Genomic DNA, 23,103 nt, shown 5'->3' on the forward strand with positions numbered 1-23,103 from the left:
GCAACCTGCATGATGAGCTTGTGTCATTTTTATCCAGCCTGCAGAGCCAAAAAGCCAAAGAATTTCAGAGGTTTTTAAGTGCAGCATGGTGATGGCGTGACACCGTGTCTCATCTAAATCACCTTAGATGAGACACGTCTGCGGGAGCATTGTGAGAAGAACGAAATGCAGGAGGATCTAGCATTAAGGATTTCGTGACGAGCCTGGCAGAAAACTTCAAGGAACAGATTTGAAAGCTCCCCTAAACTCTCTCTGCCATAGATGAGGCAACTCTTCAGATGGAGGTCTTGGAGATGAGAACATCTGACTTGCTCAAAGCACAAGGACGTTAGGGTGAGTGACTTTTGGATCAACGTAGTTCCCCAAACTTGATTTAAAAACATGAGAACTATTGCAATGCTCCTACTCACAATGTTCCCCTCCACACACATATGTGAGTCATCGCTTTTGTCAATGAACTCTATCAAGAAACAGGAAAGAATTAGACTCACCAGTTCACATCTTGGTCAGTGCCTCAGGATTGCCACAACAGAATATATTATGTTTCCCACGTTAGCCTCTCCACTTTTTGCTATTGTGCTTCACGGGAGAGGTAAGCTGCATTGTTGTCTTCGTGTTTTAGCCATGCCATTACATTCTATTACAAGTTTGCTTGATAGCTTAAACTTATCGTGTATATGCTGAAATATTTCTGTATCATTTAATTTGTGTAGGATCTGAAGTTTAAGGGCATAATTGACCAGAGGATTTTTGTTATTCACCAGGATAAACCCAGATCGCCTACAAAGATATCCTGGTCTGGACCTTTTCATCACAACACAACGCAGACAACGCTAGCCACCACCGGCTACATTAACAGACGTCAATAAGGATTTAATAAGATTTGAGTTTAATGAAAGTTTTATATCTGAGAGACACAGTGTCACCTTTAATGACAACACATGCCACCTCCCAGTCTCCACTCCTATAAAGAAAGGATGAACTCTCTTGACAGTGATAAGGATAATAGCAAGAAGATATAGCCAAGAGCCTAGAATCTACAGCTTCAGTGCTTGACCCCCACGGGGTATATGTTAAATACTTTTATTTGACCTTGCACTGAACCTTTCTTTCTCACATTTCTGATTTCCTGTACTTTACCACCTTGTCGTGATCTTCTGAACTGACACTTGATTTGTCTCAGACTCAAAATGATGTCTGTTTGATTTTTGCCAGTAAACTTAACAAATATCTTGAACCCTTCCTCCATAATGAGTTGAAATTGGGCCTCGAATCAGGATTAGCAGATATAAATAAGTCATTTGCTGAGCAACAACAATGGACAGCACATTAGTATTACTGAGCTCATTTTAATGAACCCACCATACAATGTAGGCTACTTGTCTTTCACAATAGACTGAATGAGTTGTATAAACTTAAATGATGAATCATCATCCACACACTTGGATTCACTGAACCCAGAATAAACAACCATCTGACCAGATCTGACAGCAAAGACAGTAAAAATCAGAATCATAGAAAAAGTCTGAGGCACTCCAGAGGGCAATGAGTTAAAAAGCCTTTAATTAATCATCGCTGTTGAATCACAACATCAATAAATAACATGCCTACGACTGAATGACTGAATGAACGAAGGAACAAACGGACGGACGGACAGACAAACGAATGAATGAATGTTTCAGCTGTACAGGCCCTCATCAGGGCAGGACAAAATGGCTACCTTTGGGCTCCTACATTTATAGGTTAGCAGATAGTCACATGATCAGTATGGACAGGTGAGTAGTAACATGATTGGTCTAGACAGTCACATGACAGACTATGCAGGTCGTGAATTGTCACATGATCAGTATGAGCAGGTTGGTAGTCTCACATAATTAGGCAGTCAAAATCAAAAGACAAAGCCTGTTTAGCAGAGAAACTCACAAACAAAAAGCAAGATAATAGATAATTATACACACAGAATCTTCAAAGATCGAGATATTTCAAGACACTCAGAAAAGCATCAGTAAGTCATTTCTCAAATGCCTAAATGAACTTTTTCAGACTTTGAAAGCCTCAGATACCTTAGAAAAAAACAGGAGGAGAAAAATCTCATTCCCCTCACCAAGGTGTTGGGTATAGACCCTGAACAATTCTCTTTGTAAGAGCCTTTTTAATCAGTCTCCACCCCTTTTTAACTTGTCTGTGCTTTCTATGCCTGATATCTTTCGTGTATTGCAATGGTTAGTTTCTTTGTGCTGTGAATCCATGGGGTATTGAGGGTTACCAGTTTTTATGGCGTGTTTATGTTCAGCCAGTCTGCTTTAAGTTAGCTAGCTGATGTCAGACTTTATGTAATACTTACGACCTGATGTTATGTCAGTGAAGTAGCTGGTATTTGTCATACTACCACAATGATCGCACTTTCCATAAATATAATGGCCTGCTCTGGTGCTTAACCAAGTTTTTTGTTGCACAGGTGGAAGATTACTGTCCGTCTGTTCTCCTGGTGTTATACGACACTAAACAAGACTGTCTGAAGCACAGTGTCCTCCCAGCTCTGTGGCAACAGTCTACATGTGGTTTTGAGTGAGAGGCAGTGTGGTAATTGGTCTGAATGTGTTGAGGAGTGCTTGAGAACACTTGATTCAAACTGAAAGAGTATGAAGTTCAAGTTCCTGCAGAAGCTGCTGAGTAACTGTAACATGAGGATCTGTCCATGGTGCTGGAAACCAGTCCGGACCCTGAGGACTCAACTTCAACTCACTTTATTTTCCTGATTCACATGGCAGATTAGTTTTCCCCTCAATAGGGATGTTAATGATAGCAGTCTTTACTTTGAGCTGTGTGGAGCTCAAACAGTGGAGACACAGACAGGTAGAGAGAGGGAGAGAGTCAGCGAGAGAGAGAGAGAGAGAGAGGAGGGTGATGTCATAGTTTTCAGTCTGTGCCATGGAAGAAGCAGATGGCTGCAGCCTCCCTCTTTCTCCTTCGCTCCTGATTCCATATCTATTGCAAACATCTGCCCCAGCACCAGCACTCATCCAGTGCAAAGAGTGACAACCCGCAGGAGCAGAACCGTTCAGGTAAGCTGTCTGCAGGTGGAGGAAACAGCGGAAACCCCCTGCTGTCTGCTGGATGTGAGCTAATCATCAACCGAAGCACAAGTCCAATAAAGACGTGATATGGACCAGCACACCGGAGCGGGCACGGGGCTACGTTCACTCTGCTTTTTTGTGCTTATTCTGTATTATGATCAGGCGGCAGTGTAGAGGAGCTAATCCTGCCCAGAAAGGAGGAGGAGTAGGAGAGACGCGCAGAAGGGTGTCGACGGAGAGAGGCAGGGGTAGAGGAGAAGAGGAGGGGAGGACCGGAGGAGAAATAATAGAGTAGGAATATTACAAGCCTCTAATAATGGCGGCCAAATCGGACGGGGTCTTGAAGATGAAGAAGAGCGACGTGGCCTTCACCCCCCTGCAGAACTCGGAGCACTCCGGCTCGGTGCAGGGGCTCCACCCGGGCGCCCAGCCCGACTCTGCGGGTACCGGGGACGGGGACTTTGCTAACGGGGAGTCACGGTGCTGCGGCGGGGGAGGCTCCAACTCGACGTGCCTTCGCCTGGGCAGGGAGCAGCAGAAGTACACGGTGTGGGACTGCCTCTGGATCGTAGCCGCAGTGGCCGTGTATCTGGCCGATGTAGGCACCGACGTGTGGCTGTCGGTCGACTACTACCTCCGCCGCGACTACTGGTGGTTCGGCCTGACGCTCTTCTTCGTGGTGCTCGGTTCCTTCTCGGTCCAGCTCTTTAGCTTCAGATGGTTCGTCCACGACTTCAGCACCGAGGACGGAACGGAATCCGCCGCCGATTGCGCTCACATGGACGGGAATAAGCTACTGAGCGGCTCAGCCTCACACGGCGACGTTACCGCTCAGCACCACCCGGCCACGCCGCAGAGACAGGCGTCGACCGCCAGCAAGAACACCACGACCAACAGCACCGCGAGCACCGCGCTGGGCGGCAGGAGCAGGAAGCGATCGGCCTACTACTCCTTCTGTGTCTGGTTCGGCCAGTCCCTCATCCACATCCTCCAGCTGGGCCAGATATGGAGGTAGGATGGAGGCCTTGTGATGGCTATAAATGATGCTGTGTGTGTTTATGTGTGTGGAATAAATGAATGAGCGAGCACAGGTCCTCTCTGACAGTAGGCACTCATCACACCGCGGTGGTCTCTGGATGATGCCAGCTCCTACAGCAGGGCTACCAACTGCCATCTTTAGCGTGCCCCTCTCTGCAGGGGCCGTGATGCTGTGGGAGGCTCTCAGGTCAGAGATAACATGAGCAGGAATACTTTCCATGTTGTATAAGAAACACAGGGAGTTGGCCCCGGCCTGTCACTCACAGATGATGTCACAGTAGTGCTGCTGGTGCAGAGGGTATATTCCCTTTTGGTGCCATTGGAGAGAAGTTGCATGGTTGGCCAAACAGCTTCTGGGTGGAGTCATGAATCTGAATTCATCTTAACTCAAGATACACATGGTGATTGACAACAGCTAGCCCACAGCCATTCATTTAGTCTGTAGAAACCAAATGTATACATGTATATATTTGTATGTATGTATATGTATACACACACACACATATATTTGCTATGTTCACTGTGATGACATTTAATGTCCCTGACAACCTCTGTAGTCTCATTTAGACACTTACTAGCAACCCGAAAACCAATTTAAACACCTCACAGACTTTGAGACGAGGGAAGTTTTTAGAGGTTTTAGGACTACAGAAGACAACCCCACCGCTCAATATCGATACATATTATTTTGACATTATTATAGGGATGACTGTTGGTATTTTCACAAGAAATTAACACAATTTAGAGATGAAAATTCTACTTCTTTAATGTGTAAGTGGGTATTTTATAGGCAGATCTAATGCTTTGCATATAATATTTTAATATTTAATAAGTAGCTAGTATCTACCTCCGCCAGGGAGGTTATGTTTTCGCCTGTGTTCATTGGTTTGTTGGTTGGTTGGTTTGTCAGCAGCATTACACAAAAACTACTGAACATATTTCTACAAAACTTGAATGGAGGATGGGTCTCAGCCCAGAATAGACCACATTAACCTTTGCTGTGGATCCAGGAATTTTTCTCTCACTTTCTTTAACATTGCAAGATAGGAAGTTTTTTTCGTCATGCTCGTCCTTCGCATGGAATAAAGCATGGATCTTGACAAAAAGAAATCAGACGTATGTAGGTGGCTTGTGCCTATTAAGCTGTTCAGACCTGGTATCAACATGCGTCCTGAGTGATGCTATCAAAATTGGTCAGCTCTAAGTACAGGTGGGCATCCGATCACTCAGAACACATTCAGAGCTGGTCTGGGCCACATGTGACCACATTCCTTTAGCAGTGTGTACACTGTCCGGGGCCACGTTGAAGGACCGCCTACTCAACTGACGTCCTCTGTGAAATGAAGAAGAACCCACAACAACAGGCAGCATGGATTACACACTGTCTGATTTCCATCTGTATCACTATAATGCAAATGACATTTGTGGGTTCTCTTATTCTGCCAATATTAGTACCAGATGTTTCAACTAACCATTGAACTAGTAACCGCAATATCACCAGACTATATTACATATCACATGATGTTGAGAGTTGTTGAGTGAGGAGGAAAGTATTAAACTTTGCTAAGCAGCTTTGGCAAATTCTAAATCATTTGTGCCTTCTTGTGAATTTGGCATTAAAGGGGCTCTCTGGATCTTCTGTGTTGTGCTTGAAGCTGGTTGTTAAGTCAATTTCTTAGCGTTAGCTTCTGTTACTCTCTGTACTGAGACAAGGCACTCAATAATGTGCATAAAGTCACATCCTTTGGACAGTGGATGGGGAAAGTCCAAAGCTCTTCACAAAGAAATCCATAGTCTATCGGCATTAAACTACCGGTACTATAAGTATACTGCCTATGTATGACTATATACTGGAGCGGGAGGCCTACATTCATAATAAAGTTGATGTAGTTAGTGATTATTACCCTGCGTGGCAAAATATTTCCATAGCTGACCTCAGGGTCCTCAGTTGGAGCAACAGCCATTGTTCCAGCCAAAGTATTACTGTCTGCCTGACCTGTCCTGGCCTGGACATACATAGTCGTATACATGGACTTCAAATGTGCCCTGTGACATACAGTACAGCATGTATATCCACGAGTACCATAACTGTTCACTGTCCCTTTTTTTCTTTTTCTTTCGCTATTTCAGGCTGAGATTATATTGCAGCAAATCTTTGACCTTGAACAGGAATAAGCAGGTTTAAGTTTCAGATTATTCTTTACGGTTTATTACAGAACTAATGTTTGTTCATGCAAGTTCATAAGTTTTAACCCGTTTAGTCCATCAGTGTTGATATGTGATTGAAAACAGTCTTGAGAGCATATCTTCCATTTATTAAAGGGTTCCTCCACCAGTTTTACACATCAGTGTGTATAAAGCCTTTAATGGCTCCAAAGAAAGCTGCATGTAATCTGATTAATTTCCTCCTGTGATGTCACTCAGTGGCCAAATTGCATTGTGGGTAATGTAGGCACCAGGTTTTTAAAAAAGTAGTCCACTGGTCTAACACTCCTATAACACTGTTGGACTCATTATGGACAGTTAAAAAACAAATGATCAAAATCAATACAGCAGAACCAGACATATCTCCTTTTTCATTTCACACATTCTTTCTTTTTCAAATCTAGTGCCTACATTAGCCACAATGCAACTCAGCTACTGAGTGACATTACAGAAGGCAATTTATCAGATTTCATGCAGCTTCCTCTGAAGCCACTAAAGGCCTTATGCTACTTATTTCACATATGCAGCAGTACTCCCAATTACCTGTGAACAAAGTTACTGTATAAAGGAGTTACACTTTCAGTTAGAACATTCAACTTTTTGTATGATTCATTTACTCTTCATTTTAAAACAGGTTACAGTATGATAGGATATTCAGTTTTTCTTTACGAGTAGTGTTAGATATTGTTCAAAACTTTTGGCATCAGTACCAGCACTGATACCTTGAATTTGATATGCGTGCCTGAACAATTCTTTTTATGATATACATTTTATAAAATCCATTTCATTCAAGTAATACAGTGTTTTCCTGCATGGCTTCACAACGTGTCAGTCAGTTAGCCAACATTCAGGGTTGGTTTTAGCTTGCTAGGGTGGGCTGGTAGAAATGATATGTTGCCGTCTTGGTCAGTATGTAGCCTAAGGTTAGAGAGGCTGATAGTGGCCCGAACTTTGCTGGTTCAAATCCCTGGCTAGATGGCACAAAAAGTAGCTAAATAACAGCTGGAAATCAGAGTTATCAGAGCTGGCATTTATTATTTATAAAATGAATTACATAGGCAAAATAGAGCATTGATAGACATTTAAAAACAATAACCACTAAAACCCAGGATAAAATCAATTAATGATTGAATATTAATTATTTTTTTAATTAATTGAGTAATTAAGTACAATGAACAACAAAAAATACTGGAATAAAATGCATAAAACAAAATAAAATACAATGAAATAGATTATAGCATAAGACAGTAGGTTGTAACTCCCCCAAATGCAACAAAGGAAATAAAAGTGCAGTATTAGTCACCTTGTTTTATTCTGTTTAATGTGTTCAGTTCTCCTGGTTCTTGTTAGAACTCCAGCAGCAGTGTTCTGAATGAGCTGACATTGTTTAATGTTGTTTTTGGGAAGACCAGACAAGAGACCATAACCACCCTGCTCCATCGTGTCATTATTTTAAGGAAATGTAGCTAACAACCAAATCCAGTGTGTGTCCTTGATCATGTGTGGGCCCTTTCACATGTAAGAATGGAAGTTTCAAATAGACTATAGCAGTTTCGTTCTTGGTAATTATCAATGTATGTGAGAATCACCAGTTATGACAAAATAGTCAAAATCAGTTGAGAGTCAGGGCAAAGATATTCAGAGGAGGCACAATCACTACATGATAACTGCTTGCATTGGAATTAGTCTTTATACATAGCGGCAAAATTACCACCTGTCCTGTCAGGTCAAGTAACATTCATAACATGAAACTTTGGGATTGTGGAGGGATTTACTCAAACAGGTACACTGCGACTAGTATCTAGCCAGCTTTCAGTCCCAAGCCTAGGATCAAGGTTGTAGGTAAGGTCATCAATTAACAAGGACTTGTTGGTAAGAGATCAAATATTTAGCAGAGCTACCTTTGTAGAATTAGTGGGAGTCCCTCAGCAGACTGAACATGGCATGGTAACTGAGACACATGTCAAGGCTGGTCGTGGACGTAAAGCTAATGGTGGAGGTGGACGCCAAAGTGAAGTTAGAAGGGGAGAATAAATAAGCATCGGGCAGGGGGTAAGTTTGTTCCGAGCTGTAATCAGCTTTTTCATCTCGTCAGTGACCTAGAAGGGTAGAGGAGTGGGAGAGGGTGACCTGAGTGGAGGGAGAACTGGTTAGGGTTGTTGGCGGGTGAAGAAAGTGAATCCTCACAGGTGTTAATTGGCATGTAAGGTGGGGACTCTGACTCTTTCTCCGCTCTGATGTTCCTCATGATGTCCCACAAAAAGGTTGAATTGTCAGTGCACTGAATGGAGGGTACATGCAGTGAAAGCCACATGTTCAGTGCCAACAATCTGCTGAATCTGTCACTTCCTCCTCTGACTGGTGGTAGAAGGCCTCTGATAAACATACAAGGAGCTGAGTGTGATCAGCAGGTCCATAGTCTTGTCCCAGTGTGCACTGTGAGGGTTTTCAGTTAGATGTGCAGCCATGTGGGATTCTTTCTGCGATGACACAGAGCATGTCGAGGAGCAAGCAGTATATTTGGTACTTTAAATGCTCATGTGCTATTTAGACTGTAACAGTGCAATCACACACAAGCAGAGTTTGTCATCAGGTTACCTTGTAGCCTTTGCTTACAGAATTGCTGTCCTTACCCTATTGTGTGAGGATGAGAGGTTATCCAGGTCATCTGACAGAGATCTAGGGTCCTGCAGCAGTGATGCAAATCTGAGTTTCTCAGTTGGTTGTTGGGGAAATTTGCTGCTCAGAAAGCAACATAAATTAATATTTTTTTTAATTTTATTGGGACAACAAATATACATTAGTATATCATTTCAGCGTTAACCTGCACAAAGACTGATGTGAAAGGGTTGCTTGTACAGACTTTTCTCTCCAACTAAAACCTAGCCTCTTTTAGATCATTGTTTGGTTGTACAGCTTGAACCTTTATAGTTTTGTGGACAGCCTTTTTTAATTAAAAAAAACCCTGAAAATACCTTTCCCTAAGTGACGTCATAAGTCACCTCCCTGGAAATTGTAAACATTTGAACAAATGTCCAGTCCAGTCTTATTTTTTGCAGAGACAGTCTCACGTGTGCCTGCGTCTGCCCTCACACCTGTAAACTGACGTCACAATTAGGGAATAATGTGCACCCTGAAGCATCCTTCCACACACACTGGCTGGTTTGAAAGACTGGCTGACACCTGGGTTCACAGGGTTGTAGGACTGTCAAGTCCTGGACAAGTCCAAGACTGATCTCTGGTAAAGGTAAATTTGATAACACTCCAATAGCAAGTCAAGACTCCCACTCATTTACATTCCCAATTTAAAGTCGGTCATCTGAATTTTTGAAGATTTTGGGAAAGACTCAGTAGAGAAAATGGCATTGTAATGGTTTTTTGGAGAGACAATTTTGTGTTGAACGTTTTTCATTGAAACCCACATCTTCAGACTTGCTAATCAATCGGTATAGGTATGTGTGTTTCATTTTCAGTGTCAGGATCAGAACTGCTGGGGGAAGAGGGAAGTAGCATTGCTGTCAGATTTAACATCATTTTTTTAGGCCAACACTAGAGGGCGCCGGTGTTTTGATACAACGCTACTTTTTCTGCGGGTGTTATAATGAAGAAAACCCACAAACAGTATAATGCCCAGCGGAACACTGATGCACATTTAAAGGCAAGTATACTGTGTGTGTGTGTGTGTGTGTGTGTGTGTGTGTGTGTGTGTGTGTGTGTGTGTGTGTGTGTGTGTGTGTGTGTTTGCGTGTGTGTGCGTGTGAGGCATGACATGCTGTGAAACCAAGTCTCATGCCATTCCATGATTGTGTGATGATTTCCTAAATGTCGTCATCTCTCCAGTTAGCAGACATCATTGTTGGTGAACCCTCTTCACTCTCAGATGTTTGTATTCTTCCATTTTTGCGGCAGTTGCGTGATGGAAATGTATTCAACACGCCTGCTTGTTCACTTTGAATTCGGCACACACACAAACAGTAAATGTATAACAGCTAACCCTAGTTCCACAAAAAAGCAACATGCAACGGTTACCTGCATCCAACATACTACCGTTGTTGTTCAGTGTGCTTCAGTGTTTAGCAGACTCATTTAGGAAATAAACAATATAAATTTAAAAAACCAACAACAACATAAAAGAGCCAAACGGCATTATGTGTTCAAATTTTAACTCAGGTCGCAGACAGCTGGTATCAATCCATCATTGAGCTTGAACAGTTACCGACCCTTGTTGAGAAGTCAGGAGTACACACACACACACGCACGCGTTACCATCGAAAATAAACCTTTATCCACTGAACTCTTGACTTGTCAATGTGCCAGTCAGTCCAGAGCCGAGGAAATGTTCAGTAGGAACGAGCAGTCCTCATGTAGTTCAGAGCTGTGAAAACAGTAAATGTTTTGATCCTGTCTGATAAATCTTCTCCTTTAATAAACCATACAATTATTAAAACAAAACTGCATCTGTTGTGTAAAATGTATTTGAATACAGTATTAAAGTAGCCTTTTGCTCTAAAATAGAATAAATCAGGTCTGCATATGTCCCTCCTGACCCGAAAATAAAGGATTCAAAGTTGTGTGTGTGTGTGTGTGTGTGTGTGTGTGTGTGTGTGTGTGTGTGTGTGTGTGTGTGTGTGTGGTGCACCTGAATCAACAGAATGTGAGCTGCTCTTCATAATTAATTTACTCAACATTATTCAGTCTTATTCCAGGGCAGGAGAGGGACAGTGACACAGTGAGGGGGGAGAGACAGCAACAGACTGTAATATAATGACTCTCTCTCTCTCTCTCTCTCTCTCTCACACACACACACACACACACTCTGTCGGTCTGTCTCTCTCTGTCTCTGTCTGTCTCTCTCTGTCTCTGTCTGTCTCTCTCTCTCTGTCTCTCTGTCTGTCTCTGTCTCTCTGTCTGTCTCTCTCTCTGTCTCTCTCTCTCTCTCTCTCTCTCTCCATACATGTAGGCTACACATTGTACCATGGGTATTTCATACATGTTATACTTTTATATCTTTACATATATTATATCTTTATATATATATTATGTCTTTATATATATTATATCTTTACATATATTATATCTTTATATATATTATATCTTTACATATGTTATATCTTTATATATATTATATCTTTACATATATTATATCTTTATATATGTTATATCTTTATATATATTATATCTTTACATATATTATATCTTTATATATATTATATATTTACATATATTATATCTTTATATATGTTATATCTTTATATATATTATATCTTTACATATATTATATCTTTATATATATTATATATTTACATATATTATATCTTTATATATGTTATATCTTTATATATATTATATCTTTATATATATATTATATCTTTACATATATTATATCTTTATATATATTATATCTTTACATATATTATATCTTTATATATGTTATATCTTTATATATATTATATCTTTACATATATTATATCTTTATATATATATTATATCTTTATATATATTATATCTTTACATATATTATATCTTTATGTATATATTATATCTTTATGTATATATTATATCTTTACATATATTATATCTTTATATATATTATATCTTTACATATATTATATCTTTATATATATTATATCTTTACATATATTATATCTTTATATATATTATATCTTTATGTATATATTATATCTTTACATATATTATGTCTTTATATATATTATATCTTTATATATATATTATATCTTTACATATATTATATTTTTATATATATTATATCTTTATATATATATTATATCTTTACATATATTATATCTTTACATATATTATATTTTTATATATATTATATCTTTATATATATATTATATCTTTACATATATTATATCTTTATATATATTATATCTTTACATATATCTTTATATATATATATTATATCTTTACATATATTATATCTTTATATATATATTATATCTTTACATATATTATATCTTTATATATATTTACATATACAGTATTTTGTTAACTTGTGTGGTCTCAGCATATAATACCATATAAAAAATTCAACATATAGACATTTTTTTTACATGTACATATACAAATTTGGCTATGGGTATTGCATGTATGTTATAAACATATATCTCTATATATCCAAGGATGTATGTTCATGTAACAATCATGAATTGCCTCATAGGTATCATATATGACAGCATCAGGGGCATATATGTCATGCATTAAATTTCTGTATTGGATGAAATAATCTGTTGCATTTAAATATACCTGAATCAGTGAGTAGCTTGGACTGACAGTGGATGAGTGGATGTTTTTTCTGAGGAATGTGAAATTGTTGTTCAGATGGTTGGTCAGTAGAGCACTGGCAATGGCTTTAGGATTTTTAACCAGCCAGTTTCACGCTCAGATCATGGACAAATGGTCCAGTGCCATAAATGTCCAATCATGCAGATAAAATCTGGTCATCTGAGAAACGTTGACGAAACGTAGCATTGCCATGGTAATCCTGGCAGGACTGGTGAGGCTGAAAATGAGACTTTTCTTTGCAGTAGATGTGAGTGAAGCAGTTCGAACTGGGACACCTCCAGTTTCAGTGCGGATGTAGCCTGAGTGGTAGGTCTGTCTAATCTGTATCTGTAGACTTACAAAGACCAGCAGCAACACACACACACACACAAAGTGAGAAATGTGTCAGGTCCATCTGTCCATGTACAGGCTGCAGCTTAATTGCCCTCAGCCCAGATTTAATTTCCAAATTCTTTATTGACAATGGAAGTTAATTTCACAGCCCATTAGCCTGCTGCTAAATGACTGCCATGTGTTGGTGATATCTCAGAGATAGAGGGAGAGAGAGAATGGAAATGAATTTTGGAGAGTGACAGAGAGAGACACAGTAAAATGTAGGCCACGGACAGACCTAAAAGTAATAATGAATTCACTTCATTAAATAAGCTCTTGCCTCAGGTCTGGAGAGGTGCAGTTGGCGTTGGATTGCCAGAAGCTGCAGTGTGTGTGCTGCTCAAGCAATGTCCCTGTTGCAATCCAGCCTCTTCTAATGAAACTGCATTATGGAAATATATACTAGAAACTATATATCAGAGGGTCTGTTTTAAGTCTCCACAAATAAAGTTGATCTTTATCTGTCCTGAAATTTTTTAGAGACAAACGTGTAACAAGTTAGAATTAATTCAAGCAAATTCAAGCCATGCTCAATCTAAACACCAGAATCTGAAATATGTGTAAGTACGTAACAAGTTTGATGAGTGTGATCCTGATTTTGTGTTTTCCTTCTGCTTTTAATGTAAAATAGGTAAGGTAAGGTTTGTGAAATTAGGGTTAAATTGAGTTAAGCTAAGGAGCAACTTAACCAAAGCTTAGAACCCAACCCAATGTTACTGACATGCTGGTCTGACCTATTGGATGCAGACTCTGGGTATGAGCCTGCCTTTGACTGACTATTTCAGTCCAAACTAGGAGCCTGCATGGTGAAAATGGGAAGTTACCCTGAGGCCCAGATCACACAGAGACTCAGACGCAACTGCTACAAAATACCCTTTGGGAAGCGTGGTGTGCCTGTGCATGATGCATGTGCAACCGGCCATCACATGTCATTTAATAGAAGTGCAACTGTGCGCTTTGCACTGAAAAGTTAAAGATGATACAACTTCTAATAACCGTCTAAAAATGCGTTGTGTAGCGTAAAAGAGGGCCTTACATCAAATAGTTTTGCTGCCGACACGTTTCGAGCAACGTATTTTAGTGTGATCGGCTGCTTTGTCTTCTGCACCAGTTTCAGTTTCTTGGCCAAGGGTAATGGCCAGAGAAATACATCGGCAGGAATAATACATCAACAAGGAGATTATCAAAAACCTTTAACTGACATGCTTGTAAAACTGCTGGTACTTTGAAGGAGCTGTCTAACAGGCAGTGTTGTAGTCAAGACCACTTGAACCGAGACCAAGTCATGACTGAGACCAGTGTGAGTCCCACACTGCATGACACATTCCTAAAATGTGGAAGTTGCAAACCATAGGCACTCCCGATGATAGATGTCTTGATGAAATAAGGGTGCAGGGTGAAGTTTATGTGTGGGAAGTTTACTTTGTTTTCTATGAGCAAACAAATACAACAGGAAGGAGCTGAAATCAACTGACCCATTTTCCTTTTACATGTTTTACAATCAACCAAACACAATAACATTTTTTGTGCAGGCGTCAGGTTTATTGGGTGACTCTTGTTTTCCCATAGAAACCATCACTTAGTACAATACTTATCAAACAATCGGTGCAGCGACACCCCTGACTCAGCTGGTCTTGAAGTAAATTCCAGAGTCCTCTTAGTCCGAGAGAGACCTTTAAAAAGTCCTCTTGAGACCAAGACCGATCTCGAATACTACAACACTACTAACACGTTCAGGAGTTTGCTCTATTCTAATTCAAAGTCTGCATTCAAGGAATACAAACCGCCAGAACTGTCTTTAAGTATGAAAATGTCAACAGCGAGCTAGAAGCAATGGAGTGTTATATGCTGGCCACACTGCCTGTGTAAGCATCACATGTGCATGACGTAAAGTCTTGCTTTTCATTTTGGTGTTTTGTTTCAGCCACACTGGCGGCATGAGTTGCGCTTATAAGGCGCGTGTCAAGCGAGGCTACAGTGGTGCGCCATCTAGAGATTTGGAGTCTCGCCTATTTTTGTTCCTGGCAAAAATCTACCTGTAGATAGCCATATCGACATCATACCAGCATTTCACTACAGTTTTAATGTCTGTAGAATAACAGACATGAAGAGAATACACCCAACAGGTGAAAGGCAGTTTCTTTTTTTCCCCCTACCGCTTTCTCGCTCTTTCAACGGGGGTAAAGGAAAATCACGGCATCATATTTATTAATAATTATTAAAGGCAAACTCCGTGTAAACAGATGCAGTGGCAACACTGCCTGTGTCAACACACACACGTGAGTGAGCAGCAGCTCAGCAACGCAGCCGCGACACAGTACACAAGCAGCAAATATGGCCAGCCTGTAAGAAGATGCAGGACAGGCAGCAGCTCCCAGAAATGCCCTCTTAGATACTGTGAACAGCACAGAAAGGGTACAACAATCCAATATAGTTAAGGATGACTACAGGGAAAGAATTATTATACCAGTCTACCTACCGAAAGGCATGCAGAAGCAGTGCAGGCACTCTACTTTTGCCTCAAAGTTTGTGAGTGTGTGTGCTGCAGCTGCTGTAGTGTTTACAATGCTAATTCCTGAATAGCCATATCACAACTTTCAGCCTGTCTTTGTCCAGAGATACATTTGTTAAAATATAATTAGAGTACATGAATATTTAAAAATGAAAGTGAAAAGAGGAAGCAACTCTAAAATCCCCACCCCCTCCCCTCAGTCCTCCCTCCAGAGCCCACCCAGACTGCCCTGTAGCTCTTGCTTACCAGCTGGGTCATGTGTGTTAGCGGCTAGTTCGCTATGTTCAAAAAGCTCTCTTAGTGTTTTTAGCCTAATAAATACATAAATAAACAACTCTGTTAAATGTCACAATCATATAGACACAAGCAACAGAGCCATGACAACGTACCTCGGTCCGGAAAAGCTACTTGGTGTGATGGTTACTCATTACTGCTGTAGGTTTGTGCTTCGTGCTAAGTGAATTAGCTAACTGCTGAACACCTGTCAGCACAGTGCATAGTTATCATTGCCACCTGTATCCATCTACCTCATGTCTCACTCACATGTAAGAAAGCACCTAACATTATCATAATGAACGTAAAGAATGAACATGGCTATCGTTAGTACTCACCGCTGTCAAGCTAGCGTGTTAGTTGGAGGAAATTTTGGCTGCACTTTCTCTGCCATTCTTGTGCAACTAGCTCGCTTATAGCTATAGCAATATATCCAATTAGGCTTATGGAAGACTCCTGTCATGTGCGATGAGTGCATGAGCAGAGTGCGTACAGACAGGAGGACAGACAGGTAGCCTTTCCAGTCTTTTCACATGGCTGAATGAAACAGTAGGATGGGCTTATTAGAGGCCTGCAACATCCACTGAAGCTGGATTTTTTTTTTTCTGCAACAAAAAAAACCTGATTCTAGAATCACTTACCAACCCTAGCTTTAACTGCTCATTCAGTAGATGGACTAAATTCAATGATTCTTTCTTCAATTGTTTTTGTACATACAAACATTTTTTATGCATTAAAGGAGCATCAGCAGTGCAATCTAACGCTTGGATGTTACCATTGCTGGTAGTCTGGTTGATGCTGAGGTGTGATCTTTGCCCTCCATTTCCTCCAGGTATTTCCACACCATCTACCTGGGTGTTCGGAGTCGTCAGAGTGCTGAGACGGAGCGCTGGCGTTACTACTGGAGGATGGTGTATGAGTTTGCAGATGTGAGCATGCTGCATCTACTGGCCACCTTTCTGGAGAGCGCTCCACAACTGGTACTGCAGCTGTGCATCATCATACAGACACACAAGCTGCAGGCTGTGCAAGGTAACACACATTCTCTCTCTCTCTCTCTCTCTCTCTCTCTCTCTCTCTCGCTCTCTCTCCCACACACACACACACAGACACACACACAAACACACACACAACCACACAGATGTTTGTCTTTCTTTACTTGGAATGCATTAACATAATGCATTCTCTCGTCCTTAACCCTAACCTTAACTAAAGACTAAACGTCTGACCTCAGCCCTGGTTTAAAACTGAAATTGATCCTTAATAATACTGTTACTTTTGGCACTTGGTTTCAGTTTTTAGACTTTGTGGTTGCATGAAAACATTTTTTTTTTCTTTCAGATAAATTTTAGTCATTTCATTTTTCTTGTTTTTTCCCACATGCATTTCAAATGTTTATGTCAGCTATGGCCTCTTTGTTGTGTAGAGTAAAGATGAGCTGTGGATCACTGACTGCTGACAGCAGTCCTCTAACTTACTCATTCCTTCAGATAGCAACACTACAGATAGTTTCATCCACAGCACCTGATAATGTTACATTCACTCACCAGTCCCTCCATGAAGTTGTTTCTGCAGTCGCAACAATTAAAGCAAATTGAACCAATCCACATGAATTGCAACTACAATTCAATAGTCAGTGTACTACAGGGCTTGTCTATAAAGTACATTTACATACAGCACCAAGAGACACAAACATACTCGCAGGGGTCACTGAGCGAAAGGAGCTTTCGTATAACGTGAACTGAGCTTGTGTCGCAGTTTTAAGTTCTACAAAGAGCAACATGGCAAAACAGTTTCCCACATCTAACCTACTACTCTGGTCAAATAATCTGCTTCAAATGAGGCTAAACGTTCACACAATTTCTTTTGACTGTCCCTGAGTACTAAATACAACTTTGCTTCAGTGTGTTACAACAGATGGAAAATGTCAAACTTACATTTTCCAAGTTTGAACTCGATAAGGATTCATCCTTGAGCTTGAGTTTTAAAGACCATCCTGCTTCTTATATTGCTGGCCCTCATTAACAAAAAGCAGTCCAAAGTCAAGTGTGTAGCACAAACACGAGTTTTCCAGTTGTTGTGGGAACATTTCTATCACAAATAAAGCGCATCCACTGGGTCTTCACCTCATCAGATGGTGGAAGTAGATGAAGATGTTTCTGTTGGTTCTTGCAGATAAGAGCAGATAAAGTGAGGTGCTTTTGCTTCCGTCTATGTCTGTCTTACCGAACTTGGAATTGGCAAGGAAAACAGTAGTTACTAGATGTAACTTCAGTTCTATGAGTACGTTTATGTTTAGCTCTCCAACTGCATGTTTCTACAGCCACAGTAAAGAACATTTTTTAATATGCTAAAACAATAATGACAGAAGTGACCGTACTGCAAAATCCATGTTGTAGCAGAACATGACACCGGTGACCGTGTTGAAACTGGTGTACCACCCACCCCAAGAGATTTGTAACTTGTTCTGTGATCATTTTTTTAATATAGGTGTAGTGCTTCATGCAACATTAATAGGGAATTGTGGGTTATATTTGGCTATCAATGATAACTTATGATCATCAGGGATAATTTTTAGTTATGATAAATAATAATATCCAATTTACATTAGATCACCTCGGGGCACCACCCTTGAAGAAGGGAAAAGAGCCAGTTCACCAAATCAGTCTCATGAAAAGGTACTAAACTGTTTGTAACACTGATTAATAATTAACTTAATAACTGCAACCAAAATGAACATAACAGCTGTAATGGTCGAAGGATTTTGGAGTCCTTGACAGAGTCGAGGTTTGCAGCATTCACTCTTGTACAATATTAAATAGACAGCATGAAGGTTCAAAAGTCTTTTATCTAACACAAAATGAAAACACACAATCTAACTAACATGTACTATATACAGGTGTGTGTGTGTGAGTGTGTGTGTGTGTGTGTGTGTGTCTGGAAGAACAAAAGCAAAATGGTGGCTAGGGTTCAAAGTGCCACGCCGCCTGGCATGAATAAAGGAAGACTACAGACAAAATGGCTGATCAAAAGGGAACTACAAGATGGCTGATCGAAGGGTTGGACTCAGGTCCAAGATGATGGATCACAACTTGTTTCATTGATAGGAGAGAACAAAGAAACAATGGTGGTGCTCACACCATGTGCTCACTCATATCACACGTAGGGGTGATATAGTCCAGGCTGAAGGAGTGTGTGTGTGTGTGTGTGTGTGTGTGTGTGTCTGTGTCTGTGTGTGTGTGTGTGTGTGTGTGTCTGTGTGTGTGTGTGTGTCTGTGTGACGTGATGCCAGGTTAGAGAAGATGGTTAGTTGCATGCAAAGACCCTGAGTCTGTGTGAAGCATCATTCAACTAACATCAAATTAGCCATGTAGCAAAGCAAACTACCAATAAACTGACCTGAGATCACAATAACACCCAAACAGTGAACAAACACATAGATTGTACACGTGCATAACATCAACCAGAGTTAAAACGTCCTGTGCTTAGCCGTGCTATGCTATGCCGTGTGCTATCTAGGCCCAGTTCAACGTTACCAGTCTTTGAAGAAAAGGTGCTGGTGGTTCCTTGGCTGATGAGCCAAGCAGGAGAAGGTTGTAATTCCAATGTTGAACAGTGCTGATCTTGCTGCGCAAAGACAGTGGATGGGGGAAACTGGTCTCTCCTTTCCTTTGCAGGGATAGCAGCTCGGTGCTAACTTGCTTCGTGTTCCTAGGATTGTGGAGTTAACTGGCAAGCTTTGCATCGCAGCTGCTGGTGCTAACTGAGCTGGAATACTAGCAGGACCTCACATCACTGCTGTGAGGAGAAGTTCTTTGGGCCTGCTGGAAATGCAGCTGACAACTCTGGACAGCTGTTGGTCTCAGAAGAATCCAGGAGAAGAGAACTTGGGGATAGGCAGCCCCGTGGGGAGAGTGGTGGAGAAGAGAGAGAACAAAGGAAAGAGCTGGAGTTTTGACTATCTGGTCAGTGGCGGGTCTGTCACCCTGACCAATAGTAGCTCAAAGCTGGGTCTCTTGGCATCCTTTGCACCTAGGTGTGAAAACTGGGGAATTCTGGGGCAGTGAGTTCAGTTCAGAGTCCATTTAGAAATTCACAATGAACAACTTCATCTGTGGGTCCCAACATAAGACAGTGAAACACAAAAACTACTCAACTGTTTTTCTGCCCCAGGCCAGAAAGTGGATTCCATTGCTTACTGCACTTGTGTACAGGAGCTACATGTGATTAGAGCATTTTTCTGAGGGTATCAGTTTTTCTTTTTTTTCTTGTTTTTTTTTCTTGATTCGTTGATAGCTCTCATATCACACCATACTGTGCAAAGTGCTTCATAAAAAAGGACAAAATGAAGATCATTAATATGATAACAAAACACATGTAAACACGGAGGAAATAAAGTGATCCATTGTAAATAAAAGATGCTAAATCAAGTATTACAAAGTTATTAATTAAAATACACTTTATAAAAAAGCTTTTAATTCATTTTTTATAGATTTCTGATGTGGCACTGAAGTCAAAGTCATTGTGTCACTGTGTGTTGCAGGAATGACAGCAGCAGCCTCCCTGGTCTCTCTGGCCTGGGCCCTGGCCTCCTACCAGAAGGCCCTGCGAGATTCTCGCGATGACAAGAAGCCCATCAGCTACCTGGCTGTCATCATCCAGTTCTGCTGGCACTTCTTTACCATCGCTGCAAGAGTCATCACCTTCGCCCTGTTTGCCTCTGTGTTCCAACTCTACTTTGGCATCTTCATTGTCCTGCACTGGTGCATCATGACCTTCTGGATTGTCCACTGTGAGACAGACTTCTGCATCAGCAAGTGGGAGGAGATTGTGTTCGACATGGTGGTGGGCATAATCTACATCTTTTCCTGGTTCAACGTCAAGGAGGGACGGACAAGGTGAGGATGCATTGAGTGAGATGTAGGCCTGAGGAGAACATATATTTCAGTGTCTTGTTTCTTTTTATTCTGTGTTTTTTATTTTGAAGACAGTTGGTTGCAAGTTCAATATGCTCATTGTTAACTGTATGGTGCTTCAAAATAATCAAATCTATGATGAGCTGGGAATAAAAATTAAGATCATCAAGAAAAGTAGATTCACTTGTAGTAGGAAGTAACCTAGAACAAGACAGTTGGAAGCACTATTGATTTGGATCAAGTTGTAAAAAAGCATTGACATATTTATAAAGTTGAAATGGCAATGTGTTTATAAAGTTTACACTATCTAGCAGATACCATGAAACATCACAATGTACTTGGGTTTGAGCCAACAAGATGAAAGAGGCTAAAAACCACCTTAGAGATGACAGGAAATGCCAAGTCGGGTAATAAATTGCGGCTTTGTCACAACCATATCACCAGACAAGAACACAGATATTGGATGATTCTGCTAAGCCCATATTTACGTCCAAAGTTTCAAATGCCAGTGTTTCTATATTTTCTGTTTTCTACAATATCTGCACATCACAGTTAAATTCAGGGAAAGATCATGGTTCAGTCAATACAAAGAGAATGTGACAGGATGCAAACTCTGGTCTTCTGCACAGAAGTAATACTACAGGTTTGTCCACCACCCCAACTTCCACACCCTAAGGCTCCAAATGTTTTTGCCTACCCGTTACACTGATTACAATCCCCCCCTATGAAGTGGGACAATCCTTTAAGACCATCATATTTCTTCAGCTGTTGTTGATGGTGTTTACGAAAGCAGACGTGACATTTCCAATATGCTGTAAAAAAGAACACTGCTTCATTACCTGGCCTGTAGCGGTGCTTTATAGGCTAACATTAGCAGCCCTTACCTCGCCAGTCTGCACTGATATTAGAGGAGTGGTATTGAAATACATCAAATGCGAGACAGTCATGCGCAAATCAGCGATAAGAATGTAACGTTAGTTTAGCTATAGGTTGTTAGCTACTGAGACAAACTGGTAGTGATTGTTTTTATGTTTGTCATAAAGAAAAGGACAATAATACATTGAAATGACAGACGGTTCTCTTAACCCTGAAAATGTACCTGTGAAAAATCTCTGTTTGGAGGACCACGTAGCCCTAACACATCACCCTACCCCTCCATCCCAACAAGGGACAAGAATCTGGACACCCTACCTCTAGGCATCAAAGGTGCAAAATGAAGGGGTAGAGCTGAGTTGTAAGAGCAAGGGGCATTGGTATAAGGCCTTACTGTCTGCCTTGCGATGCAAAAAAGTAAAACATACAATATTTGCCCCCAGAATGTTGTGGAGTGTAAGTATACAGTAGCAGAACATGGAAATACTAAGTATAATATAAGTACAAGTACCTCAAAATTGTGCTTAAGGACAGTACTTGAGTAAGTGTACTTAGTTACATTCCATCACTATAACTGAGTTAGTTTCACTCTATTTGATTACTTTCTTCTCATTATGTCTCATGTTTTTGGTTTTAGGTGTCGGCTTTTCATCTATTACCTGGTGATCCTGGTGGAGAACGCTGCTCTCAGTGCTTTATGGTATCTCTACCGGTCTCCTCTCACCACTGACGCCTTTGCTGTACCAGCACTCTGCGTCATTTTCAGCAGTTTCCTCACCGGCGTGGTTTTCATGCTCATGTACTATGCCTTTTTTCATCCCAACGGGCCGCGCTTTGGACGCTCACCGAGCGGCCAGGGTCTCGATCTTGACCCCACTGCTCAGTTCTCCACACTACCATCTGAAGGTGCCACCAACTCGCTGCGTTCCAACCGAGGTGCCACCACAACCCTGGAGCGTGACATGGGGAAGTATTCTGAGCGGGATGGCTGTATGCCAGTGTTTCAGGTCCGACCCACAGTGCCATCCACGCCATCGTCTCGCGCTCCACGCCTCGAAGAGACCGTCATCAAGATTGACCTTTGTAGGAACCGCTACCCAGCCTGGGAGCGCCATGTCCTTGACCGCAGTATACGCAAGGCAATCCTGGCCATAGACTGCTCCCTGACTCCTCCACGGCTGCAGTACAAAGATGACGCTCTGGTGCAGGAGCGGTTGGAATACGAGACCACATTATAGTTCCGCCCTGCTCTAGGAACACATGCTGGGGTGCAGCCGTCAGAGGATTATCCTGCTATCACTTAAACAGCAACAGGGACTGTGGCAATAAGAACTACCAATAATCTCACCTTTCATCTCTCATTCGCCCTTTTCTGTTTCTGTTCCTCAGCATCAGCACCCTGTTTGTAGTTATGAGAGAGGCAGTTAGTGTGAGGTGCAGTTGATTTCGCTGAATGTGTTCTTTGTAGGGTTGTTATTTTTACTTCCGGTCATCAGGGAAATCCTGTCTGGTACGGACTAAATGCAAATCA

General features: G+C 41.1%; 1 protein-coding gene across 2 annotated transcripts; it reads left to right on the plus strand.

Annotated features, from left to right (window-relative positions):
* Positions 1–3,393: 3,393 nt before the first annotated feature.
* xkr4 (XK related 4) lies at positions 3,394–22,810 on the plus strand. Of its 2 annotated transcripts, XM_073491796.1 has the most exons (4): positions 3,394–4,088; positions 16,616–16,815; positions 20,327–20,681; positions 22,210–22,810. In XM_073491796.1, exons 1-4 carry the CDS (start codon positions 3,394–3,396, stop codon positions 22,808–22,810), a joined length of 1,851 nt encoding a protein of 616 aa, XP_073347897.1. The 2 variants fall into 2 exon arrangements, with proteins under 2 accessions (XP_073347897.1, XP_073347898.1); XM_073491797.1 differs by lacking the exon at positions 20,327–20,681 and having other exon boundaries at positions 22,209–22,810.
* Positions 22,811–23,103: the final 293 nt, after the last annotated feature.

Source organism: Pagrus major, chromosome 21, assembly GCF_040436345.1.
Source record: "Pagrus major chromosome 21, Pma_NU_1.0".
Classification (NCBI taxonomy): domain Eukaryota; kingdom Metazoa; phylum Chordata; class Actinopteri; order Spariformes; family Sparidae; genus Pagrus; species Pagrus major.

What these genes read in the sequence shown, in the direction of transcription:
- xkr4 (XM_073491796.1), top strand. Translation starts at nt 3,394, where the DNA reads ATGGCGGCCAAATCGGACGGGGTCTTGAAGATGAAGAAGAGCGACGTG. An exon ending in CAGCTGGGCCAGATATGGAG is followed by an intron (nt 4,089 to 16,615) that starts GTAGGATGGAGG and finishes CATTTCCTCCAG; the next exon opens with GTATTTCCACACCATCTACC. An exon ending in GTCAAGGAGGGACGGACAAG is followed by an intron (nt 20,682 to 22,209) that starts GTGAGGATGCAT and finishes TTTTGGTTTTAG; the next exon opens with GTGTCGGCTTTTCATCTATT.